The sequence below is a fragment of the Tursiops truncatus genome, chromosome 1 (assembly GCF_011762595.2).
Source record: "Tursiops truncatus isolate mTurTru1 chromosome 1, mTurTru1.mat.Y, whole genome shotgun sequence".
NCBI lineage: Eukaryota > Metazoa > Chordata > Mammalia > Artiodactyla > Delphinidae > Tursiops > Tursiops truncatus.
The window spans coordinates 36,267,113-36,293,688 of NC_047034.1; the positions used below are offsets into that span (position 1 = coordinate 36,267,113).

At 46.6% G+C, this 26,576-nt stretch overlaps 1 protein-coding gene across 2 annotated transcripts; it reads right to left on the reverse strand.

Moving 5' to 3' along the window:
* Positions 1-3,751: 3,751 nt before the first annotated feature.
* Positions 3,752-26,064, reverse strand: CD34 (CD34 molecule). 2 transcript variants are annotated; one of them, NM_001281809.1, is given in 8 exon segments: positions 3,752-4,924; positions 5,629-5,793; positions 6,119-6,171; positions 6,405-6,555; positions 14,112-14,192; positions 15,225-15,478; positions 16,111-16,293; positions 25,963-26,064. In NM_001281809.1, coding segments are annotated over 8 exon segments (1,152 nt in total). In that variant the 5' UTR covers positions 26,042-26,064; the 3' UTR covers positions 3,752-4,738.
* Positions 26,065-26,576: the final 512 nt, after the last annotated feature.

Consider the following 26,576-nt stretch of genomic DNA (forward strand, 5'->3'; position numbering starts at 1 on the left):
GGTGTGGGTTTGATCCCTGGTGGGGAACTAGGATCCCGCGTGCGGCACAGCCAAAAAAAAAAAAAAAATCTGTGGGTTCAGGTGAACTCATATTTTGTTCATTTTTGCCTCTGCCACTGAGCCCCTAGCACAGTCCCCTGTTAGTCTCTGAGTTTCCATTTCTTTTTCTGAGATCATGGTACCTACTTCATAGGATTTAATTTAATTTTTGATACAGCATCTCAATGTTGGTACAGTCAGTACTCAGTAAGGGTTAGCCATTATGATGATGATGATGATGATGATGATGATGATGATTTGAAGCAATAAATGATGGAGCAAGTCCTATTGGCTCTACCTTGAAAACATCTTTTGAATTCCACTTCATCTCCCCACTTCCACTAGTATCGCCCTGCTCCCAGCCATGACCATTCCTCTTGATACCATCACTATAGTCTACTTGGTCTCCCTGCTTCCCCTCTCTTGCCTGTCTACCTCTATTCTCTACTTAGCAGCCAGCACAATCCCTTTAAAATATAAATCAGATCATGTTACCTCTCTGCTCAAAATCCTCCAATGGTTTTCCCCATCTGCTAATAAAGCCCAAACTCCTGAGGCCTCAAAGGCCTGATGCGATTTGGCCTGTCACCACTCTTCCCCTCACTCCCTCTGACACAGCCTCAGCCGTCTTCTCGTCCTCCTTCACCTAGAGCTTCTTGCACTTGCCAGAGTTTGCATCACAGGCGCCTGCACTTGCCCTTCCCTCTGCATGGCCTGATCTCTCCCCCACTTCATTCTAATGAACTGTGTTTTCAATTCTTACCTCCTGGAGGGTAACAGCCACATGTAGATATCAACCGTTACTCTCAATCTATTTTATACTTTCCATAGCTCTTAATACAACCTGAAAACATATGGATAGATTTGCTTAGATAAATGTGTTTGTTTCTCCTGCACTGGAATTGTAAGCTCCCTGAGGATTTGTTCACTGCTCTGTCCCCAGACTCTAGAATGGTATCTGGCACATGGTAAGTGTTCAGAAGACTTGCTGAATGACTGAATGCTGGCTGTGGGCTTCTTGGGTGTGGGCTGTAGGAATTAGAAGCAGCATCCCGTTGCATTAAATTGCTCAACTGCTACTGGGTTTACGTGAAGAGGAAAGGCGGGATTGTTCCACTTAGAGGAGTTGATGGGGGAGGGGGTGGGGGCAGACCTTTCACAGACAGGAGCACAGTAGCAAACCCCATGGAAGTGGAATTTCCTAACCAAAAGACACTTGCTTGTTTGGTCTGTTTTCTGTAACTTTTGCTAAATACTTTATACATTTTTAATGCTAAAAAGCTGTGTAAAAAGCTGTGTCTCCTCTAGCATTCCTCACCCCGGTATGAATGTGTTTACTCCACATAGCATATCCTCCCATCCTCTGGCTGCCTAGGTCAGTAAATAAAATCGATGTACTATAATTTATAAGTAACTGTTGAAACTCTGATCCCTATGGAGGCTGTAATTTGCCCTTCCCACCCTGTCCCCATTCTCAGCCCACCCCCGTAGTAGCATTTGTGTGTATTCGTGCCGGAAAATTAAATGTTTCAAAGGTTTAAATTTTAAAGGTGTTTGCTATATATAACTGTTCTGCATTATTATAAAGCATTTTCAGCAAAAAAAAAAAGGGCCACTCTATCACCGATCTTTTTATCCAGGCTTAGGGGATCCTCCTCTTTATCCATTAAATGAAAATCTAGCAGAAGATACATCTAGGTATGCTTTTCCATAATGAACTACGTAAGAGTCCAGGGTCAATTCTCCAGGGCTGACTTCAGGCACAGCAGAGTGAACTAAGGTCCCGGGACCTGCTTGGCTGCCCAGGCCTGGGAGAGCACCCATTGATGAAATGCTCCAGAGGTGAAGCCCCAGACCTATCCTGACACTGTCCTCTCCAGCTTCAGGACATCCAACTGGAGGAACCCTGAGTTCCCAGCAGAAGAGTGGGAAAAGCTTCGGATCAGGACACCTGAATTCTACATGATTTGGGCCAGCTACAGCCCCTCTCAGGGCCTTAGTTTGTCTTTAACTGTACCATAGGGAGTCTAGTTGAAAGTATCTTTCAAGTCTCCTCCAGCAGTGACCGTCTATATTCAAATGAGCTTCAGGTGTGGGGCTGCTTAAGGGCAGGGCAGTAGTGGAGAGAAACCCAACATGGAGGCAGTTGAACTGAAGCTGAGCGGTAGGACCCCAGCATGGCCAGCAGGTGGAGCCATTGCCACACTAGGATGCTCACACCAAAGGTGGGAAAGTTTGCTTTTCTAGAAAGCAATGAGTCCTTCAGGGCAAGCTGTCCAGCAGGAAAAAGAACCAGTCGCCACCCAACCCTCCCCGCTAACACACACATACACACACACACCCCTTCCTCCCAGAGCCTACACACTCTGACAAACTCGGGGCAATATACCCAGCCTCTGGGCCTGAGGCTGAAGGCGTTTCAAAGACCCAGCTGCCTGTTCTCCTCCTCCCTTGTTTCCTGGGAGTCTGTACCCTGTACCACCAGCCTGACCTGGCCAGACTCTCCTCCCGTCCCTCTCACGGCCGGATGTGTGACCAGACAGAGGCCAACCTGACTTCTCTTTCTGATTACCATCTTCCCTTTGACCAACCCCCAGCCATCACCTTCTAGGGAAACCTCAAGATTTCCTCCCTTTGCCTCCCCTGAGTCCTGGGGAGGAACCTCTGGTTAGAGCAGTTGGAGAAAAGAAAGGGGGAAATGGGGGTAGGGCTGCTGAGGGAAAAGGTCTGGCTTTGGCCAGATAAGAATCGAAGGATCCTTTGTTTGGCCCCAACTGCTGCCACCACTGTTGACACACTTAGGAGCGTTTCCTGAAGCTTCTGATTGTCCAACAGCTCTCCCTCCCCCACTTCCTATGGTAGGGGCTGGGGGTGGGGTGTCTGGGCGCTGGGGGTAGGGGGGCTTACAGATGGTTTTGCAGTTAGGCTGCTGTCTTAAGGCAGAGGTGGAAAGCATCCCCTCCAGGAGTTGGCAGCCAGATCTCTAGAGAGAAGTTCCCATACCCTCCTTCACTGTTCTGCCCCCAGCTGGGGATGGGGATGGTGTGACTATAATAGAGGGTGCACAGGCCCTGGCTCCTTCTCTTTGTTTGGCATCTTTTACACATGGTGACCAAAATGTGCCTCTATTTCAGAAAGGTGTTCATGAAGGGTACAGCTCCTAAGTCCTCAGCACCCTCCAATCTGAAGACCCCGCTGCATTCTGCCTGCTTTTCTTTCTGCGACTAGAAACATCAGCTTCCCTGAGGGCATCCCTGTCTCCCCCCCAGAGAGGGGAGTAGTTAGTAGGCTTAGACAAAAAGCAGCATCCTGGTTGGTACCTGTGTCCCCTGAGCTGGTCCCACCTCTTCCCTGGCTAGCCCCTCCCTACCGGGTCCCTGCGTAGTCTGGCCAGGTCTCATGGGGAAACCGCTGCTCTGGTCTTCAGGCACACCCGGCTGGGACAGAACCACAGAACAGGTATGTTTCAGTATCACTTTAATTACAGTATTTACACACACCATTTTTTATTCAGGAAAAAAAAAATCCACCCCATCTTCCTATCTCTGGAAAGTTCTATTTCCAACCGTCATTGAAACCAGGATCCCTTTTCACCCCTCTGGAATAAAACAGAAACAAAAACAGGACCTGGGTCACTCACAGAAAAGGTGGCTTGTGGTGAGGGTCCTCTGAAGACGTGCTGGGGCCCTGACCACATGGGTTGCAGAGCAGTAAAAGGATTAAGGGTTGGGAAGGCAGAGACAGAAAGGAGTCTGCTGGGAGGCTGAGGCCACAGCTCAACCCAGGAGTCAGGAAGCCGTTGAGACAGAGGTTAAGGTCAGAACCTAGCCTCCGTGCACGAGTCTTCCTCAGAAGCACACAGGTCAAGAGGCACAGCTCAGAGATCTGGTCCCACGGTCCTGTCCACTCTGAGCCACAGGGAGAAGCAGCAGCCCAAGCAGAAGCTCTGCGTGGCCCTGCAGAGATAAGGGCCAAGCTATGTGCCCTCACCCATTTGTGTCCATGTGTGTGCACGTACCCCAAACACATAGACACAGGACATTGTTCTAAAACTTGGAGGTGGGGGCGGGCAGGGCCTGTGGAGCTCAGGGAACTTGGAGAGCAAGAGGGGAGCTGGTGACAGAATCCACAGTGCCTTAGAGGGGGAATGAGGGAGATGGTTTAAGACAACATGATTTTCTGGCTATATCATTACAAAGGAGCAGGTGAAAGGGGTTGCTTTGGTTTCCCTAAAGTAGAGAAAGAAAATATAACGAAGAAAGAGTAAAAGGCAAAGTCTCCTGGGAGGAAATGACAACCCAGAAAAGCCTGTGCTTTCCCCTGGGAGTTCCTATAATGAGGCAGAGAGGATGGGGAGGGAAGGGGCCCCTGTGTGGAAGCTGCAAGCCCTCAACCCCCCCAAGGAGTTTCTCTGCACCTTGGCTTTCCCTATCACACCTTTACGCAGAGCAGCCCAGAGGCTGGGTGCAGGGAGCTGAATGTGGAAAGGGCAGGAGCTACCTGTCTCTCCCCAAGGTGGCGAGAACCCCTTGGCCTGGAACAGGGCAGGGTCCCAGGAACGGCCTCCGACGGGGTGTGCAGTGGGAAAGGGTGGAGGATAAGGGAGGCTCCCCCAGCAGGGAGACAGCACGTGCTCAGGTGCAGGGAGGGGCTCCTTCCCCAGACTTTGCCCAGTCTCGCCCCGCCCACTCGCCCCCTGTCACAGTTCAGTATCAGCCACCACGTGTTGTCTCGCTGAATGGCCGTTTCTGGAGGTGGCCTGGCCGGTGCCGTTCTCCTGAGCCCCTTGATTCACACTGGCCTTTCCCTGAGCCTCGGGGGAGGCCCCAGGGCCTGAGCTATAGCCCTGGCCTCCACCGTTCTCCGTGTAATAAGGGTCTTCGCCCTAGATGGTGTATAAATAAAGGAGCATTATCTCGTAAGCAGGGCAGCAGGAAGGGGGGGTGGGAGGAAGAGGAAGGGAGTGGGAGGGGAAGATGGAGGTTGCAGCTGCATGTGCAGACTCCTTTCTTCCTGAAGAGCGATCAGGGTTCCAGCTCCTAGAGGAGAAAGGACAGAGGAGAGGCACCACACCGTGCCACGGCAGTTCAAGAGCCAGCTCCCGCCAGAAACTAGGCAGTCCCCAGGGTGCAATAACCTCCCCAGAGAAGGTAAAGGGCCAGAGGCCAAAAGTCAAACCCTGGCCTTGTCCTCTCTCATCCGGAACACGTCAAGAGTAGATTTTCCCTCCATGTGTCCCCTTGTGAGCCACTTGGTGCCCGTGGGCTTTTAACATGCTTGCAAATAAGTGGCTGATTTAGCAGCGTGTTCTGGTTTGTATCCAGCTAAACTATCCCAGGGAAAATAATAAATAGATGACACGAACCATCTGCTACCACAGGGACCAGGGCCCCAGTTAGTGCCCCCTCCCCAATCTGCTATACATTGTTTTGACTTGTCCATGGATACAGTAATGTGAATACATGCATATTCCCTTGTGAGGGCACAGAAGTGCCTTTTCTGGTATTTCTCCTCCCCCTCCATGGCATTCATGGACCTCCCCAGGAGACCTAGTTTCCCATTTTCTTTGCCCTGGACCCTAGAACTGACCAGCCTTTCTCCTGTGGGGCTCCAACTGCGGCGGTTCATCAGGAAATAGCCCGCGGTGCCCAAGACAGCCAGCAGGATCCCCGAGGTGACCAGTGCAATCAAGGTCTTTCGGGAATAGCTCTGGTGGCTCCCGACGTCTTGTTCAGTGAAGCCTTGGATGCCCAGCTGGAAGAGAAGAGACAAAAAAGAGAGCCTGTCATTTGTGGAACATGGGTTCTAGACAAGGAGCCCAGACCATGCTAGACCCTGTGTGTGGCTCAACAGGGAATAAACCCAAGAAGACACGGACCTCAGGGATTTTCTAAACAGGACTTAAGACCGGAATCTCTTAATTAAGCTGCACTGTAACATTCTGTTTCAAACATAGAAGGGAAAAGGACTATTGGAGAAGGGTGGAGAGGTAGGAAGGAAGGGCAGGTCTGGAGAAGATAATTACTTTCTCCCCTGCTCCAGTGAATTCCCCTGAGACCCCTCATCTCACAGAGCTTACCTCTTTCAGGTCAGACTGGTGCTTTTTCAGAAGTTGGAGCTTGCTGGAAAGTTCTAGAATTAGAAACAGAGGTTGCTGGATCTAGAAGCTGGAACAGCTCATCCTGTACTATTCTAGAAGATGCTCTGATGGTGAGGGTCCATCTCAGGGGGGTCTTTCCCAAAGTCAGCATAGCCCTGCTCCCTAGCATCTGTGCTCTCTGAGTGAAGAGGCCTGATTTCTACCCAGGATCCTCTAACCTCAGCCCCTCTTCCTCCCTAGACTTCAAGACAGATGTGCCCCTTACCTGTTCTGTTGGCCAAGACCAGCAGCAGGCAGTGAGGCCTCACCTCAGACTGGGCCAGGAGCAAGGAGCACACCCCGGCCCTGGCCTCACCCTGCTGCTTCCCACACAGGACTCGGGTCAGTTCCTCTCCATTGTCCTTCTTAAACTCCTCCTGGGATGACAGGGAAAAACGATGAGAAGGAGAGGAGGTTACTAGTATACTCTGAACTGCATCCGGAGTCTCAGGCAATAATTCTGATTAAAGTCACACTGTTACCCTCAAAACAAGAAGAATCCTTTTTTTCTAAAATTCCAACTGAAGAAAAAAATCTCGCAAACTTCTTATGTGCAAAAACATAATAAGATAAAAAGTCCAAAATCTTCCAGGACCAAAAGGTGGTCCTAGGTGGCACTGTAAGATGCCAGAGGATGAATTTAGGAAACATCATCTTGCTGAAGGATTGCCCAGGTAAACATATACTATTCAAATTAAATTCAAAAGAAATTGCCAAAACCAGAAAATATTAATAATGCAATACGAATGAAGAGAAAATCCTCTGTTTCAAGGTTACAATAGCCCCAAATATTGAAGGAAAAGCTAAGGGAGGTGAGGAATAGAGAACAAATTTATGACTATAGACGCAACAGGATCCTCGGTCCCTTCCCTCACAAAGAGCATGGCTCAACCTCAAGTGGTGTTCTTGTCTAGTCTTCCATCCCCCTTTCCCATTAGAAACATGGAACCCAGTTTTACATGAGGGCAACAGATTGCTCCAGGTTGCCGACATAGGACTCAGGCACTCAGACTCAGAAGACAAACTCTTGATTATTCTTCAACCGTTGAGTCCCAGAAAAGGGATGAATTGGAATCACTGACTGTGCCCCTCCAGCACCCTGTGCTCAGACCTCCAGGATTTATTTCAATAGCCTCCAAAAGGAGTGGCCTCCCCAGCACAGAAAAGGAATCAAAACCAAGACTTTCTCCTCCGTCCAGATGGCAGATGGCAGGGGAGGAAATGCCTGAACGGCTCTGACAGCTTTCCTGTTAGGGGAAAACTGCTGGGGCGTGTGAGGGGCATCAGAACTGAGCCTCCGTGGAGAAGAAAGCTTCCTGTTTGTGGAGCAAGACTGTTCCTCAGGGCAAGGCCAGAGGGCCCTCCCAGCTTGGAAAGCAGCCTGGGTATTTTCCTACTGCTATGGCCCGAGGCAGGAAAACCCAGGCTCCTTTGCTCCTGCACAAGACAAGGTCAAGATTGGCCTCACGGGGCTCCCCTGGTGGCGCAGGGGTTGAGAGTCCGCCTGCCGATGCAGGGGACACGGGTTCGTGCCCCGGTCTGGGAAGATCCCACATGCCGCGGAGCGGGTGCGCCCGTGAGCCATGGCCGCTGAGCCTGCGCGTCCGGAGCCTGTGCTCCGCAACGGGAGAGGCCACAACAGTGAGAGGCCCGCGTACCGCAAGAAAACACACACAAAAAAAACATTGGCCTCACATCCAGCTTTCTCTGGCCAGCTGGAAATCGAGGCTTTGGGGAGGCCAGAGAGCAGGGCTACCTAACCTCCAGATCACAGAGAGAAGAATCCAACGGTAGCCTCAGAAGTTCCCCAAGAGCCAAGGTTACAGAGAAATGAATTCTCAGGCCACGGCTGCTTCCCCCTCAGGAAAAGGATAGACGATGCAGGTGTCCAAGGAAGTCCTTGGATAGAAGCTCTTCACAACAGCATTTGCTGTGGGGAGTCTGGGCTCCACATTTGATGTGATCAGCTGTCTTCTTCCTTTCTGGGCTCGTGTCCCTTTGGAGAGCCTTGCCTTGCCTCTCCGTGAGCACCTCACCCTCCCCAGCACCGCGCCTTCTGGATGAGGTGGAGGGAAACTCCTGCCTGGATGATTCTGGGCTTCTGAAGTGTCTCTGGTTGACATGTGTCTTGTTCCTGAGAGAGGCAGAGGGACAGGGCTCCTGCATAATCTAAACAAGCCGAACAAGGCAGCACCTCCTCAGTCTGCTGAGTCCTCAACCAGATTCAGCTGTTCTGACAGTGACCACGACCCGAATATGAGACACTGTGTGAAACCCTCTGCGCGTGTGTCAGGTAGGGGAGCGGGGGGGGCGGGGTACCGGTGTGGCAATGAATTCCACGTGATCAGAGCTCTCACTGTATATGCACGGCCATGAAGATAAACGATGCTTCCTATGTCTCAGGCCCTATTTTAAGTGCTTTATGCATGGTGACTCATTTAGGCCTCACACAACCCTACGAGATGGATACTATTATTCTCCCCATTTTATAGATGAGGAAACTGAGGCACAAAGAGACTAAGAGGCAACAGAGCTAGTTACATGGTAAGAACCCTAAGAAAGGCACAGACAACTGCTATGGACATTCAAAGGAAGGTGAGCATACATCTGGTTTGGGGTTATCAGAAACATCCTGAAGAATGGGTAGCATGTATGCAGGAGAAGCTGGCAGGGAAGGGCCTTGGGAGTGGGGGTAGCACCACAAGGAAGCCCAGGAGTGTGTGAGCCTGCGACCTTCACAACCCTGGTTGCCATGAAGAACATGGCTTTCCCCCTTGGATTCCCATCCTTCAAGACTCAATTCCAACTCACCTACTCAGGGAAGCCAGTCCTATCTTCCCTTAGACTGGGTATCAGCCCCTGTTCTGCTATTAATTAGATTCTTTGCAAGTCATGCAACTCATCTGAGTGTCAGGCTCCTCAGCTGAAGACTCAGTGGGGTGGTGACTGACGAGCTGCTGTATGAAGAGTGCCTGGCAAGGTGCCTGGAACCGAATCGGCACTGGATAAATGGCAGCTGTTACTATTACTATTAATAATAGCAATACCTCGTAGACTATACTGTCCACACGTCGATGTTTAATCACATTCTGCCTTACCGCTACTGTCATTTCTCTGTGACTAGACTAGAAGACTTCTTAGTGGGCGGAGTGAGTGTACATTACATAATTTTGAACCCAGACTGCACAGAGCATAACACCAAACAAATAAGAACTCAGTGAATTGTTGTTCGTCTTAACATCCCAAGTGGTTTGGCTTCTACACAGGGTTCCTCCACCCCTTGTTTAGTTTCTTGGACTCAATTCAAGGGAATTGAGTGCCCAGCCTCCCTCCCACTCTGCAATCCAACAGCATCAGTGAATTGTGTTTGGGCCTGGAGAGGAGCAGGTGGATCCTGAACAAAGCACAATGCTCCTCCGGATGCTTGAAATAAACATCCTCCCCCAAGGGAGGCTGTGGGCAGACATCATCGGAGAGTAGGCAGGAGGAAGCCACAGCCTCACCATTTTGCTCATGAGAATCAGATTGGTGGACCCCTAACTACATCTGCTTGCACATCTTACTTTGTAAAAATAATAAGCATAATAAAACCACCTAACCTTTCTAGAGTAGCATTCTCAAACTTTGCAAAGACTCTTAACATGTTAAAGAAGCATATTAAGTATGGGAGTTGGGAGAGAGAGGGACAGGTATTTTTCTAAACGAACGTTAAGATATTTCCCAATGTTAAGATTCTAGGCTAAATCGCCTCTCTCTGTCCCTCCCACCCTCTCTTTCAATAAATGTATTGACTGTGGTGTGAGTTTGACAATGCAGCTAAAACACCTATTTTCATATAGAGACTGGAGTAATTAAAGGACCTGTTACAAGTCACACAAGTGGGCAGCTGACCAAAAGTTAGGCTGTCCCAGATCTCAGGCTCTTTCCAGAAGACACACTGTCTTCATCAGTCTTCCGTCTGTAAGTTATTTTTTCTGCATGGAAACTTACCTTTAGTGTTGGGGCAGAGGGCAAGGAAAGCGAGGGCTGGGGATATTATCTGGAGGCTGGAGGCAACCTGCCTCCAATGAAGCAAATGTGACAGAACAAGGGTGATGTGAGCTAGCGGAGAAAATACAACTTCTGCATATAAACATATGTGTTTCTGAAGAAAGGTAGTTCTGAAAAACAAACTGGAGGGCAAAGGACTTGAATAGAGATTTCTCCAAAGAAGATATACAAATGGTTAGTGAGCACACGAAAGGATGCTCAACATCATTAATCGTTAGGAAATGCCAATCAAACACACGTCATGCCCATTAAGATGGCTACTATCACAAAAGCAGAAAATAACAAATATTGGTGAGCATGTGGAGAAACTGGAACTCTTGTGCCCTGTTGCTGGGAATATAAAATGGTGTAGCTATTGTGGAAAACGGTATGGCGATTCCTCAAAATTTTAAAAATAGAGCTACCATATGATTCAGCAATTCCATTTCTGGGTATATACCCAAAAGAAATGAAATAAGAGTGTTGAAGAGATATTTGAACAGACATGTTCATAGCAGCATTATTAACAATAGCCAAAAGGTGGAAGCAACCCAGGTGTCCATAGGTGAATGAATGGATAAACAAAATGGGGTATGAACATACAATGGAATATTACTCAGCCTTAAAAAAGAAGAAAATTCTGACACATGCTACAACATGGATGAACCTTGAGGACATTAGGCTAAGTGATATAAGGCAGTCACAAAAAGATAAATACTATATGACTTTACTCATATGAGGTACCTAGAGTAGTCAAATTCATAGAGACAGAAAGTAGAATCATGGTTTCCAGGGGCTGGGAGCAGGGGGGGAATGGGGAGCTGTTTAATGGGTGGAGAGTTTCAGTTCTGGAAGATGAAAAGAGTTCTGAAGATTGATTGTACAACAATGTGAATGTACTTAACACTACTGAACTGTACACTTAAAATGGTAAATTTTTATATTATGTGTATTTTACCACCATTAAAATGATTCTTTGGTAGATTCCCCTGGACCAATAGCTATAGCATAAGAGAATAAAGTAATCTCACGTTTTGGAAATTATGTGGGAAACCACAACCACAAAAACTAAATTAACCTGATATTGCAGCGGAGAGAATGAAAGTCAGACATAGGGTGGTGCGTTCTGCTAATGAAGATTCTGAGATGTAGTAACAGGTGCTTGACAGGAGAGTGGGATTGCCTTCCCTCCCTGTGGCTGAAATAGGTGATTTCTGCCTAGAGGTGAAGTATGAGGAGCAAAAGGAGAGTAGTTAGGATAGAAATGTCTACAGAATGCATGTACAGAAGACAGGCCTAAATAATCCCCATTGCAAGAGCTAACAGGTAGGATACTCACTATGTACCAGTGCAAAATGAGTGTCTGGATAGCTGAGAACAATGCATGCATACTTCTGTTATGGGAATATACTAGATGGAAGAGCATAAGAACATTACATAAGTACTCAAGGATGTGATGTTAGAGGAACCCATGTCTTTCATGCTTCTCATTAGGCCTGAGTTTCCCTTGATTAGAACCGCTGTGGTAAGGCTCTCTGACACCAAAGGTACAAATGCAACCTAAGGAAAATTAGGAGACACTACACCACTTTGGAACAGATTGATTATCAGACAAGCATGCAGTAGGACTCAAGGAAAAGGAATCTGGGACACAATCAGGAGCTGTGGCCCAAAATTCTGGAACAAGGACTGCTGACTGAGGAAAATTACCTTGGGAGGCAATGCTGCTTGGGGGCTGGGGAAGAGGAACCCTTAGGAAGACAGGGGTATCCACGGTGGTGGAAGGAAAAGGAAAACAATAGCACTACACAGGTGCTGCCATAGAGTTGATTCATCATGGGCAGTGCAGAAGCCTTCTTTAGGATATTGGAGGAATTGCTATCTTTTCACATCCCTACTTGCAGATCCTCTCCAAACTGAGTAGAGTGCAGACCTTAGCTGTGGCACAGAATAGAGTAGACAGTAAAGACCTCAGAGAGAAACAGACTGCAGCACAGAAAGAGGAGTTATTTCTGGAGTAGCAGTAAGTTTCTGGCACTTGTCTTGTACAATGACCCTCGTTAAATGTGAACTTTGAAGAGCAGTGGACAGACATTTAGAATGAATCCTCTGCAGTTAGCTCTAAATCGTTCGTACAAGGAATTAGCATTCTGGCACAGACCGCTGTGATGCACAAGAAAATAAGTGCTCAACCAAGATGATACAAAAAGAGAGAGAGAAGATGGTCATTTTTCTTGGCTATAATTAGCAAAGTGTTGGGCAAAAAATTTTTTTTAAATGACTAGAGCTGAAAATCAGCATCAGAAACACACAGAATGTTACTTGTACGTTGTATATTCATGCTTAACTATTTTGGAGATTGCACTTAGTTATTCCATTGTGTGAACCTATGTCTTCAAAATTTGTGGTGTTTTTTAAAATTGTAAGTTAAATAATTTTCTTAGGTATTATTTTAAAAGAGCTGTGAGTCACAATGACCCAACTGATAATCATGAGTAAGATACCGATAGTCAGAGTGGACAAAATAAGTAACTTACTGCCCTCTACAGACTACAGTATTTGCTCAGGCTCTTTCCAATCTATGCACGTCACACATCATATATATGGTTCCCTTAAATGGATTCCCACCTTGTAAGAAAACGTTTTTTTTTTCTATGAGTAAATACCACTCTTCCTGTCATCTTATCCTTCATCCAGGAAATTGTTACTGTCAGGAAATTGGATTTACTGAAACAAAGCAAGGAGGTCTGCTATCATCATTAAAAATTAACACCATGCTGTACAGTTTACCAATGCAATAAGACATGAAACTGAAAGAAGAGGCATAACTACTAAAAAGAAGGAGAAAAGCAACATATTATGAGAAATAACACAATAGCTTATGTTAAAAATGAAAAATAATCAGTTAAAAAGCTCCTGGAATTAATAAACAAGTTAAAGAAAATGACTAGACCCAAGATAAATATTAAAAACTCAACGAACTTTCCAATATACCAGAAAAATCAATTGGAATATATCATGGAAAAATCTATATTATAAATAAACCTTAAGAAATCCATAAAACCTAAGGAAAAAACATTTTAAAAACTAAAAAAAGAAGATACTGAACAATACCAAAGAAAACTAGAAAAAAATAGAGGGATTTTAGAGCAGTTCCAATTAAAATTTTAATGGTTTTGTGTTTTTTTTGAATCTTGAATAGGTGTTGCTATAGTTTTTCTAAAAGAATAGATGAAAAATGCCTTTCATTTTTATAGTGTAATAAGCAAAGACCTGCTTGACTGGATATTAAAAGTGCCATAATATAAAAGTATAATAATTAAAAAATTTAAAACAGGCCCCCAAAAAAGACAAACTAAACATATAAAATCTCTCTGAAGAACATGCCCTAGGACATATAAAAACTTAATACAAACTAAAGGAAGCATTCCAATCAATAAAGGAGAGGAATAATAATAATTATAGGGGAAATGGTTATATGGAGAATGCAGCGTTTACAGCAAAAAAATTCTTTGTATATTAAAGAGTTATATGAAAATAATAATAAATAAATTGATATTTTAGGTGACTAGTTTATATTTCATGAAGAATTTCTTAACATAAAAGCAAACTTAAATCTGAATATATATATATATATATATAATATATATATATATAATGTACAATAGAGGAGGGAAAAAAGTAAATTTAAATAAAATTGTCTTTGCCTTCTTTGTCCACCAGATGGGGCCTCTCACTCCTTAAATCCAGAGCTCAGTATTCAAAGTAGCCTGTCCATGTTAAACTCACCCCACCCTCTCCCAAGTCCGTCAGTCCAAGACTTGCCTTCAGGACATTCAGAAGGAATTTTGGGAAGAGAGGGAGGGGTAAGGAATTGGGGATGGAGGTGGGGGCTTTGACTTACACAGCTGGAGGTCTCATTTAGCTCCAGGCAGATACCTTGGGTCAATTTCACTTCTTTGACTCTGGAACATTTTATTTCTCCCTGTATTTAAAAAAAAAAAAAAAGTAAATAAGCCAGCATCTTTGCCCGGCATTTCTTCCCCACCTCTTTTCTGGTTTGATTTCTGTGAGATACTCTTTAAAGAGGCTTTAAAGAAAGGGAATTTAAACATTTTGTTAGGAGACTAGGAATTTATGTCATATTCTTCTTTTACCTCACTTCCTAACTCATCAGATAATCAAAACTTTTGTTACTAGCCTGGGCTTGCAGGCAAGTAGCTATTTGTGACCTTGGTAAACATTTGCTTGGATGGCGCAGAAATGGAAGAGGGGAGGATCTTTTCCCCTTTGAGCTGTTTTCCCTCCAGTGAATTACACACTTGCAGCGAAACAGATAATGAGGTGGCCAGGCAGATCCTGGTGACACTCATTTTCCTCCTGGTCCCTTAGAACTCTCCAGATTTCTATTCTGGCTCCTTTAAAAACAGAAACCAGGCAGATCCCCCATGCCTGCCCCCAGGCTCCATGCCCTCACATTTTCTACTCTTCCTGCTGAAAGCTGTTGATAGTCACAGGCCCAAAGGCTGAGAAAGGCAGGTTGAGCTCAACACCCCTGTTCTGCCTAGTTCCTCACTGCCTCTCTACTCCTGGCATACCACCAAACCCTCTTGCATAGAGGAAATGGTATTTGCCCTAAACATTTTGGGAAAAGCAGCGCCATTAAGTAGAAGATGGTTTCCAAATATGCCCAAAGGCAAGTGGTACCCTAGTCAAAGATTGGACCAAGAGGTACTGGAAAGAACCACAGAGAATTAGATGGATTTCTGAGAATCCTCTTTACTCTCTACTTCCTAGAAATATAGTACCCACGGCACAGATCAGCCTTGCTACCCAACGCTACCCCTCTCCTCCCTTTTCTATCCCTTCCAGCAATATTTATGCTGCACATTTTTCACGCTAACTCCTATACGACCCAAATTCATTGGTTGGGATAAGCAGAGGTTAAGGGGAAGAGAGAGCTTGCATACATGTGAAGTGAGGGGGCAATCTGTCATTTTTGGCCTGATTCACCCACCTTGATGGTACTTGGGATAGGAGAAAATGATGTATAGGGGTTAGTGGGAGATGTCACAGGGCTGGTACTATTGTATGGGGAATCTGAGATATTTCCAGGTAACATGCTGGGCTGCAAGGTCATCTCTGAAGTTGTAAAGTTGATGGTGGTAGAAGACACTGTGGTGGCTAAAGAGGTCTGTGACTGGACAGAAGAGTTCATGGTTCCAGGGACTGGGGTGATCCCAGAGGTAGATGTGAAATTGACTGTAGGCTCTGGAATTGACCAAAACAGAAGTGTGAATATATGTGCATTGGCATAAGCACACACACACACACACACACACACACACACAAACACATCTCAGTTCATTGACACAGGCACGGACTTCAACCCAGAAAAGGGAATTTGGGGAGTTAAGAGTTACTTCATGTCTTAACCCTTACCAACTCATTTCCAGCCAGCTGTTGGAACCATAGCTATAATCATAGAATGTATTAGAGATGCCCTCAGGACTCTGAAACTGAACTGGAAACTGGTCCACCCTAGAGATGTCAAAGACCCCCAGTTTGAACCTGTACACAGTCTGTGCACTTAGAAGAGCTCAGAGATCTCTACAGAGTCCTCATCAGATTTTTATTTTATCACTAAGCTGAACTCAAAGGGTGCAAGGAGCATTATGAATCAGGATCAGCTGCCAGGGTGTTGAGAAAGCTGTCACTACAGGAAGAACTGTCTAGAGCTTACTTCAGGGTACCCTAAGCACGATACTCAAGCCACTATTAAAAGGGGCTTGTATGTTTCCATCTGTGGTGGGAACTAGAGGGTGGGGGTATTTGCAAATAACCTAATGCTTTACCTTAGTGCCAGCAGCATGCTTCTGGGGCCCGAGACAAACACTCTTTACCTGAGATGGCTGCTGTGTTCCCATTGCTGTCCTGAGAGACAGTGTAGAGGCTGATGTTTCCAAAAGTACTTGATATTATGCTTTCCTGGTTGGGTATAGTTGTAGGGACAGTTGAAGATATTCCTGGGGTAGATGTCTTTGTGGCAGTAGTAGTCAAGTTCTCTGTATTTGTGAACCCAGAGGCTATAGAGAAACAAAGAAGAAATATCAGAACTCAAATCATCCTGGAGCCTCATGGCATCACCTGATTCAATTTCTTGACTTTAGGTAGAATCCATCTAGAACATCCCCTGCCACCCCTGGCAACAGAGCAGAACAAGGACATCCTCCTGGACATGTGACTAATTTCTCACTAGATTTTTCCTAAGGAAAGAGAGAAGGAAAAGTTTGCGTGCACCAAACATCTAGTATAGTATTATTTATAGAAGGGAAAAGTTGCAAGCAACTAAATGAATTACAATAGGATAGATGTTATATGCACTTAACATACAATAATCATTGCAAATAAAAAAATGCAAAAACTATAGCAGCATAAGAATATGAGGCAATGCTCATAACATGCTAAGTAAAATATTAAAATTTCAAATTACACCTGAATAAGTATTGCCGAGATCTAAAATGTGGGAAAAGATGTGCCTCTATTTCCTTTTTAATGTATCCTTCTCTTCAGCCAATGTATTAACTCTTGGAATAATCACTAGATTGACACCATTTCTATGTAATCCTTTAAAAATCTTCTATCCTCCCTAGATTCCCCCATTCCCCAAATCCTTTCATTCTTTCCTTTTATTGAGGAACTGCAGCTAGCAACCACAAGATTTCTTTCGGGAAGCTCCGACCTAGGAATCTAGCTGAGGGACTAGAGAGCATAAGGCTTGGTTCCTCAACAAATGTCCTGGGAACAGAGAGCTTAGTCCTGGCTCTGTCAATAACTCTGTAATTTAATGTGTGTGTGTCTCAGTTTACTAATTTTTAAAGTGAGGGGTTATTGGGAAAATCAATGAGATAACAAATGTTAAATTGCTATAGTATAATGTTCCTGGAACTAGTTATTCTCTGAAAATTTTCCTGCAGGTTCTTACCCTTCCATGTTTCCTGTGGTACCCAGCAGTGCCATCCTTAGACCCAGAAAGGAGAAGCTACTTGTCTGGACCCTGCACTTTAGAGCCTACACTCTGTTCCTCTTCCTGCCCTCCCCGTCCCCAAGCTACGAGGAGTCCATGGGGCCAACAGAGGTGTACCCTCTCTTCTAGATCATGTGTTGGGACCAGAAGTCCTAGAACTTCTTGCCCAAATGGCTCTTTGCTCACTTAAGGACCTGCATGGGTCTGTTCTCCCAGTCCCTCCTTCCAAGTGTGAACTGCAGCACCAGGGTGTGTGCCTCCAAGGCCCAAGGGTGGCCAATGGGTGGCTGTTTGCAGGGAGAAGGGTTAGAGCTTAAGATCTAACCCCACCTTGTAGGTGGGGTGTCCCTTGCCTGCATGCAAGATCCCTTACAGTATGGACCAGAGCCATGAGTAAGAAGAAGAGAAGAGGGTAGACAAGGGCCAAGGACCACCTCTTCCTGCTAAGCCGCATTGTGGCATTGAACTCCAAGGCTCTGAGAGTCCTAAATTCAAATCTGGCCTTCCAGGTGGCCATGAAGGTAAGTTTTTCAAGGTAAGAGGATAGACGATATTTTATTTACCATATGGTTGGCCTGATTTATAACTTTGAAGTATTTAAAACCTATAATATGTGGCCTCCATTGTATTCTTAGCTTGAGCCCTGTAAGTATTAGGGGTAGACTTGGTATTCAGAGCTCATACCCGGCAGTAGCATCCTCAAGGAAAGGCACCTGAGGGTCCCAGGCCACCCTAAAGCTTGTCTCTAACTTTACTGATTGAAACCTAGGCCTGTATTTTACAGAAGTTTCCGGGTAAATAGCAGTGCAAAATGACACCTCTTCTTTTCCTCAGCATCAAGGCGGATGTTAGGCATTAGTTTCAAGGCAATGAACCTGAGGCCAAAAGTCTCCCCTAAAGGTGGTGGCAAGTCTCACTCTCCCTCATCTGCCTCTCTTCCCAGCCTGCTGCAGGTAGGTTGATACTCATGGTGAGTACAAAACTCATATCTCAAAATTATAGGGCAAGTGTGCAGGAGGAGCAAGTGATATTACTATCTCCGTTTTAGAGAGAAGAGTTTTGGCCAAGAAGGAAGGCCATCATTCAGGCAGGGCAAGGAGCAATGGGGCCACTGAGGTTTAGCTGACTCTTGAGTAGAAGTAGCAAGAGGGTCAGGGGATCCAAACTGCCAAAGATCAGGATGCATCTTCCATATTTTGGAGAGAAAAGTATGGGCTCTTCTCTGGCTGGGATAGGGGGCAGTAGCGGGGAGGGGGGAGTGGATTTATCAAAATAAAATAGGTGGGGAAGCAGATCCAGTCTTCTTTTGTCCATAAATAAGTCCCTCTCAGCAATCTGACCCTAAGGTATGAGTTCAGTTCAGGGGGCAGGTGGTGGGAACATTTGGACACTGAATTGAAGGACCATCCTCTCAAGGTACCATATTCCAAGGCACCACCGGAACTCCCCCTTGACATCACTCTTCCTGCCCACCCTTTTTTCTTCTTCCCACCAATACATCAATTCTTGGGAATCCCATCTGGCCCAACCTGGCCCAGCCCTCTTCTCTCCCCAGAGAAAGCTGGGCCTGGCTGAGGTGATGTCATGCTTTTGAACCCCCTCCCCCAGGGCCTCCTTTACCCAGACAAACAGTTTTGAACTTTTCCAGATGTGAAGAGAGACCTGCTGCTAGCTCTGAGGACAGACGTGCCTGTTCCAGATGAGTGAAGCAATCCTGGACCCAGGCCAGCTACTGAGCCACTAGGGTCAGGCTCCCGGCTGCGGCTGCCCCTCCCACCCATCCCGCAGCCAAGAACTGAGGAACAGGTTGCAGGATCCGTCTGCAAATGGAAAGGGAACCCCAATCTCAGATTTATGTCCCTGAGCCCAGGGTGAGTGGGGAAGCCTCTGAGACCCTAGAGAAACAGGACAAAAAGGGAAGGCAGAAAGGCAAGGCTGAGCAATGGGGTACATATGAGCTGGCGTAGGGCAAGGGGACACCTTGGCAGAACCCTGGGGGCCCATCCTGACCTACACTGCAGCACAGAGCCTGTCAGTAGAGACTGGAGTCTCTTGTTCTCACAGTCTCTAGGGCTCCCTTTCTCATGCTCCCATGAAGAGATGGGTCTTGGAGGAATGACATTTATAAGCATCAAGACTGACCACAGATTTGTTCTTATCCTATATCGCCCCCCACACCCATGGCATTAAACCATCCAATACTGATCTTTCTTTATCTGAGCTTCTTATCCCCAACTCTGTATGGAAGTCATAGCAGCCTACCAGCCAGGTCCAAGAGACAAGCGATGAAACCTCCACCCCATTCCACTCTAGACTGGAAGAACAGCCCTTACCCCCAACCCAACAGAGCATTATACTACAATTTAAATTTGAATGAAAGGCTATCTTCTGTTGTTTACTTCTCACTCCATCTTTATTAACTGCCTCTCCCTAAGTACCCTATTTGCCCCTACCTACCCTACTTGATCTCAACCCATGAACTTGGGACAAAAGGGGACAAGGTATCAGGAAGTTAGCAAAATGAGGATTCCAAGAAGCCAAATAGATGTCACAAAATTCATGTTGTAAAAGTCATGCATTTAACTTACAGGTACTTATTTCAGAGGCAATTATTCTTGTTTTACACACAATTCTAACAAACTTGTTTATCTGATATCCTAGCTAAAGCTAAAAATTAGAAAGAGAAGCAAACAATAGAAGCAAACAATAAGGAGAAGCAACAGTTGAAAATGAATAAGCAGCAATAAATGAAAAACAGACATGAGTATCAAAAACCACGCTAGTCTGGAACCATTTATGGTAGGAGTAAATGAAAATATACACCTTCGTAGGCATTAATGATGCCACTGAGTTGCACCATAACCGAATTATTTTCATGATACAACTGAGTCTGAAGGTTAAAGCCCTTTTTTTCCTGATACACTAAGAAAGCAGAAACATAGGTAATATGTTTTTAAAAGATTTCTACCTACAATTAGTAAATTAAAGATTCTTTTAGTCTTTAAAGGGGGTTTACAAATCCTCAGAGATCCAGAAAGTTCCGCTAACTAAGTTACTAAATTCCTGTACTTTAGGAGAAGGTTTTTTCCCCCTATATTTGGTCTTGTTTTTCACAGACCCTCTGAGTTTTAGTTTGTGCTGGTGCTGTTTTCTTATCTCTCAGTCAGTCAGCACCGTTCTACCCAGCCTTTCAAATTCTAGCACCTGGCCCAAGAGGAATTTCTTGGAGGAGATCCTGGGTAACTTAGATGCAGTACTAGGAAGAAGGGACAAGCTGGCCTCTGCTGGGAGCCCACAGCCTGCGTTGATGGTTGATGAGAAGACAGGAAAGCCTCAAAACAAAGAGCTCGGGCTCTGTAATTGGACCCTGTTGAAAGGCTCCTTTACCGAGTTCTAGTTGCATGGCCTCGGGAAGCTTCTTCACCTCTCTATACCTCACCTGTAAAATGGAGATAAAAATAGTGCCTACCTCCTTGTTCGCAGGAATAAAGGAGATGGGGGTGTAAAGCAGTTGCCTGTCTGGTAAATGCTCAAGAAACAGTGGTTATCTTTAGGACAGGTCCCTTTTTTCCTGCTTCTCAGAGACCTTAAGACACATATCTCCATGAGTTATCTGGCCCAAGATCATATATGCTGTTTCCTGAGTATAGGTCTTGTCACCTTGGTTACATCATAGGTTTCCTGAGTGCTGGAACCATCTCTCATACTTGTCTGTATTACTCAGGGCACTGAGCACAATCCTCTGAGTTCACAATAAGCACTTGGGTTGAATGGCAACTGCACCAGGAGTGTTCACACTGACCACCTCTATGTAGAACAGTGTTCACACTGACCACCTCTATGTAGTACCATGCCATTCAATGCTATATTTTAAGAGGGAATTTATTTAATTAAGGGAGTGCCCATGAGATGATAACCAGAATTAGGAAAGTTCTAGAAACCAAGTCATATGGTTGAGGGTTTAGTGCTATTTCATCTGGATCAAGGGTTGGCAAGTATAGCTGGTGGACCAAATCCAACCCATGGGCTGTGTGCTGTTTGGCCAGTGAGCTAAGAATGGCTTCTACATGTTTAAAGTGTTGTAAAATAAAACAAAACAGAGTATGCATCAGAGACCACATATGGACTCCAGAGCCTAAAATATTTACTATCTGGCCCTTTACAGAAAAAATTTGCTGATTTTTGATATAGAAAGGAAGAATTTAGGGAGAAAGAATAAATACCTTTCTTCAAGATTCATTTCACTCATTCATTCATTCTTATCTTCCCGAAGCGCCACCAAACAGCATTGTGCGGAGCACAAGCTAAGAGAAGATACCTTTCTACTGCTCGGTGTTAGTGTCACTAGAATTTAAATAAATCCCTGCCCTCAAGGAGCTTATAATCTAGTGGAGCAGACGAGAAAGGTTATTAAGGATTGTCATGAAGAAAGATCAGATTAATTCTGTGAGAGTTTAAGGAATAGAATTGCAGTTAATGATCAGAAGCTATATAAAGGCTAATTCACTGCAGTACAGAAAAAGCTAATAATCATGGGATTTTTTTTTTTTTTTAATAGAATGAACTACTCTGGGAGATAGTGAGCCACCCATCTTTCCTGGGAGCATTCAGGAAGCATCCCTGCTATGGGTCTCGGTGGGTTTGGGTCATGTTGAACTAGATCAAAGAACTGGGCTGATGCCTTCCTACACTGCAGAGGCTAAACTGAGGTGTGAGCATAAAAAAGTGTCTGTGGCCTGAGTGTTCCCAGGGTACTGAGACTCCCCTTTAATATTCAAATAGCATGTCTTGGCCGACATCCACTTCCTGTGGGACCCCAATATCTTGAGCTTTCCCTGGGGGCTACGTCTCTCCCAGTCACCTCTTTCTCCATTTTCCTAATTGCCACCGACCCCTGTCTCACAGCTCTGTGCCTCTCTGTCCTCAGGCTGCAGGAGTTCTCGTTCTACACTACTGCACCATGGGCTTGCCAAACACCCATTCCTTTATTCCCCCCACCCCACCCCAGAGCACCACTAACAGTGTTACAAGGCCAGTGCGTGTTTACTGAAGGTTTGAGATCATGGAGGGAGATTACAGCACAGCCCAGAAGAGACAAAGGTATAATCTTGAAATCCTAGGCTAGACATTCCTATGCTAAACAGCCGGGCCACACCATAAGGAATTTTCCCAGCCAGGTCTTTTCCACCTTCCACTCACTACTGTTCCCTACTGCTCCCAGCACCTCCCCTCCTCTCTCTATGTTCTCCTGGCCTCTGGAGTCCTTTAGCCTTTTGTCTCTAGGGCCCATCAAATACAAAGTTCTACTTTATTTTATCATGCTCAGCAATTCAGCCTCCTGTCTGCCACTGCACATCAAAGGTTTGTGCAGGAGTCTAGGTTTTTTCACCCAAAGACTCATTAAGGCGTTTTCTTAAATAATGGAGCTGGCTACCTAGAGATGCTGCTCTGCTAAGAAGGTATCAGTGGTGGGTTCTTTGGGTTATTTTTCCTCTTAAACCAGGAGCAAACTTCCCAATCAAGCCAGAGGTTTTTCCTTTGTATTCCAAAGGGAAGTGATTCATTTCAGTGGTCTCCAGAGTGTAAGTCCTAGGAAGTACACCCTGGTATACATCCCTATTTATTTGTATCACATTCTCTCAAGATGCACGCGTCTTTCTCCTTAGCAAAGTCTAGGGCCTTCGGGACTAAAAATCGTAGATACTGTGTTTTTATTTCTTAGCTGAGGAAGGAAGAGAATGTTCTCATTAGGGAAGTCAAAGCCCAGAAAAATATGGAAATTCTGCCCTGGCGACTCCAAGCATTTTCTTTTGGAGGGTGTGTTTTATTCTTTTTCCACACCTTCACATTTTCAGTTCCCCACACTCGGGGCCATTTAGTGACATCCAGCAAAGTCAGTGGGAGCAGGAGGCCCAGGCACCCTGAGGGTGGAACTGGGTAACCATCCAGCTCTGAAAGTAAGTCCAGGCCCTCCTGCCCAGGATCTAAAGGAAATCAGGCAGTGAGATGGTAAGAAGCGGAATTTGTGGCTCCTTTGGATGTGTTTTTGTAAGACTCTGAGCCTGAGTTTATCTGTTGCACTTTGGCACTTCTTGCCCTGAGCTTTTGGAGACAAAGACTCAGAGAAGGAAGGAGATGAGAACTAGTGAATGAACAGGCCCAGGAGGTGGAGCCAAAGGGATAAGAAAAAGATGCCCAGGCTCGTTTTATCAGTCAAACAGGAATGTTGCCGACGATTTGCATTTGCAAAGGCTATGCCAGCTGGGCTGGCCCTACAAGGGGGAGAACTGGGGACCACGGAATTAGTCAGAGGTCCCAAGGCTGCTCCTTCTTGGTCGCCATGTGGCAGAGAGTCAAAGGGTGGAGTCCTCTCCCCTCCGGAAAATATCTGATAAAATTCTTTTCCCTTTTCTTTTTTCCCCTCTTACACGTAGCCCCAGACAGGATATGGGTGTGGGGTCAGCAGACACGAAGGACCCAAAGGAAGGAGAGGAATGTGAAGGGTGGTACTTGTTAGGGAAAAAGGAAGGACAGCCTTGGAGGGCTTGGAGGAAACAGATACCCTGGGGCTAACAAATGGGGTTCCCTGATTACCTGAAAGATTTCTCTTTCCAGCTGGTGGTGCGGCAGTGCTACCTGGTGGCCTCTCAGCGCCCACCCTGACTCTGGTCACCACCCAGAGCCACCCCATCTACAACAGAGAAAGTCCACTTTTGGTTGGCTGCTGTACCCAAGCCCAGGCCAAGTTCTCACAGCAACAGAAAAAAGACCTTCCCAGAACAAAGCTCTTTGTCAGGGTCAGTGAGGAGAAAACCACAGAACCCTCTTCTGCCCTAAAGTTCACAGTAACAATAGCACAGAGTTTCTGCAATGCTCCTTTGTTAGCATTTCAAGGTACAGTCACTCACTCATTCCAGTCACCCCACAGTATAATAGAAAATGACTCCTAGTATTATATAAAAACAAACGCTAGAAAGCTCTTGGGGAATGCATAAAGCTACACACTGGCCTTAGCAGGCTGGCAAGATTGAGCATAGGGACCCAGGCCCCACTGCTCATCCCCAAAGCAGAGACACTGAAATTCTCAGCATATCTGCCCAAGGTTTTGCAGAGGTTAAAATCGCCCTCCCCGTCCCCACTGCTGCAGGCCAAGGCGAGACTGAGACTGGCCAGCTGAGGAAATAAGAAAAGGGTGGGCCTCACTGGGCCCAGGACCAGGTCATCATGAGCTGTGAAGCCAAAGGAGAGTGGAGCATCGGATAGGAATCTGAGCTGCTGGTCAACTCACCCCATTGTGAGGTGGAGCCAGCCCTCAGGGCAGTTCCCCATTCTAGGGCTTCAACGGACACCTTACTGACAGCTTTTTCCCTGCCCCGAAGGGCATGTCTGGGGCTGTCAAACAGGTCAACCCAGAGCCTAACTTAGAGCTTTCTCCAGCCTGGAGTCTCTCTCCAACTGGGTGGACCCAAAGGGGGACAGCAGAGGAGACTGAGAGCAAAGAGGCCTAGCTGGCTGGCCCAGGTCACTCTGGGGGGCCATGGTGGGTGGCCTTTAGGATGCAATAAGAGTAGGGAATTGGGAGTCCTAGAGGCCTGGAAGCAGAATCTGGAGCCAAAGGGAGAATAACTTACAATGTTTAAATCCTTCTAAGTGCAGTGAGATGAGATGGAGAATGTTATCCCCAAATGAAAGCAATTAGGAATAAATATTTATTGAGCGCCTACTAATTTTTCTTTTTAACCAAAGTGAGTGCAAGAGCTTAAGAAGTCAGGGCAGATGTGGATAAGCCAAGGAGTGTCCACCAGTTTGCTGATCTGTCCACTAGTTTTAGAACTTGGAGAAGAAGGGCAGGGGAAGAAAACTCCGAAATGTAACAAGTTTGAGTTTGTGCCAGGGTGAGGGGTTGCAGTGGGGAGAGGAAAGCAGGGCACAGAACAAACTCCATCTACCCTGTGCCTTCTCTCCAGTGGCATGGAGAAGAGGGTGTCAGAAGACGGAGTGTAACTTAGCTTTGCGATCTTAAATGCAAGAATATTTTCACGGACTGTTCTTCATTCCAAACTCCCCATGTCACAAACTCCCCATGTCACCTAACTCAGCCTGCCTCCTGGGCCTCTGGACCTCGGACCTGGGGCCTCATCCCAGGTTGGCTTCGCTCCGGTTCCTTGAATGTCCAATTCTGACTCCCCCTGTCCTAGTGGTCGGTGGGCACCAACGCTCTCTTCCCAGGAACCGCTCTCTTCCCAGGAACCGGCTCAGGCCGCAGCTTTCTGAATCAACCGTCAGTCACGAAACTTTCCTGCTTCTCTCCTCCCCTCTCTCCTGGTTCTGGCTCCAACTCTGCACTCTGCACCTTTGGCAACGCGAAAGGACACTGGCATCTTCAAAGAGCTTTACTTTAGAGACACCTCGAGAGAGCCTCATTGACTCTGGGAAGCCTCCGGCGCGACCTCCGATTTACACCTGGGCTAGTTCACGCTCACAGTGTGGTCGCCTTCCCGGCGCGTCCCACCCCCACCCATTCCCAGCGGAGGCACCAGTGCCCATTGGGCTCTGTTCAAGCGGCCCCGGTCCCACCAAGCCAGGAGCAGCCGTGGGCGTGGGGGCACGGGGTAGGGCAGGGGTCCCTTCGCTCCGCCTAACTCGGCTGTGCGCGCTCTGCCTCCGGGAGAGCGTCGACCCTCCCCGCCACCAAGTTGGCCGGGCCGGGCGCGCGGCCCATACTCACGCAGCAAACTCAGCAAACAGAGCGCGGTCCAGCCCCGCGGCATCCCGCGCCCCGCGCGCGCGCCCCTACGGACGAGCATCCTTCCCGCGCCGCTCCCGAAGAGATGCACAGAGCCCGAGACGCTGCTTGGCCAGGCCCGGACGCGCAGCTCCCGCCCCTCCGCCCGAGCGTGGGGTGGGCGAAACTTGCTTTTTCCCCTCCCCTCCCTCTTTAGTCCTGGCACGGCCAACCCCTCTCCTTGGCTGCCACTAACGTGAGCTTCCCGCTTGGTCCCAAAGGCGGAGGACGTTAGGAGGCAGGCTGGGGTTGCCGCTGTCGAGGCCAAAAAAGGTTTTGTGAGGGCCCCAGACGTCTTGTTCAACTTTATATAGAGGCCCCATCTTCTTAAAGCTCGACTTCACTTAACTTTAACCCCTTTGTGTCAGCCTTGCCGGTGTCCAGGGCAGGGGGCAAGTTTCCTCTGATTTTTTTTTCCATTTCCTTTCCTTTTTGCTTTTCTTTTAAGTTTTAAGCTGAGAACAATCTTGCAGATGGAATCTACCAGTTAGGACCTGAGTTTACAAGTGTGAGCATTTTGCTAATCAGGTACAATTTAGCACATGTCAAATCTGAGG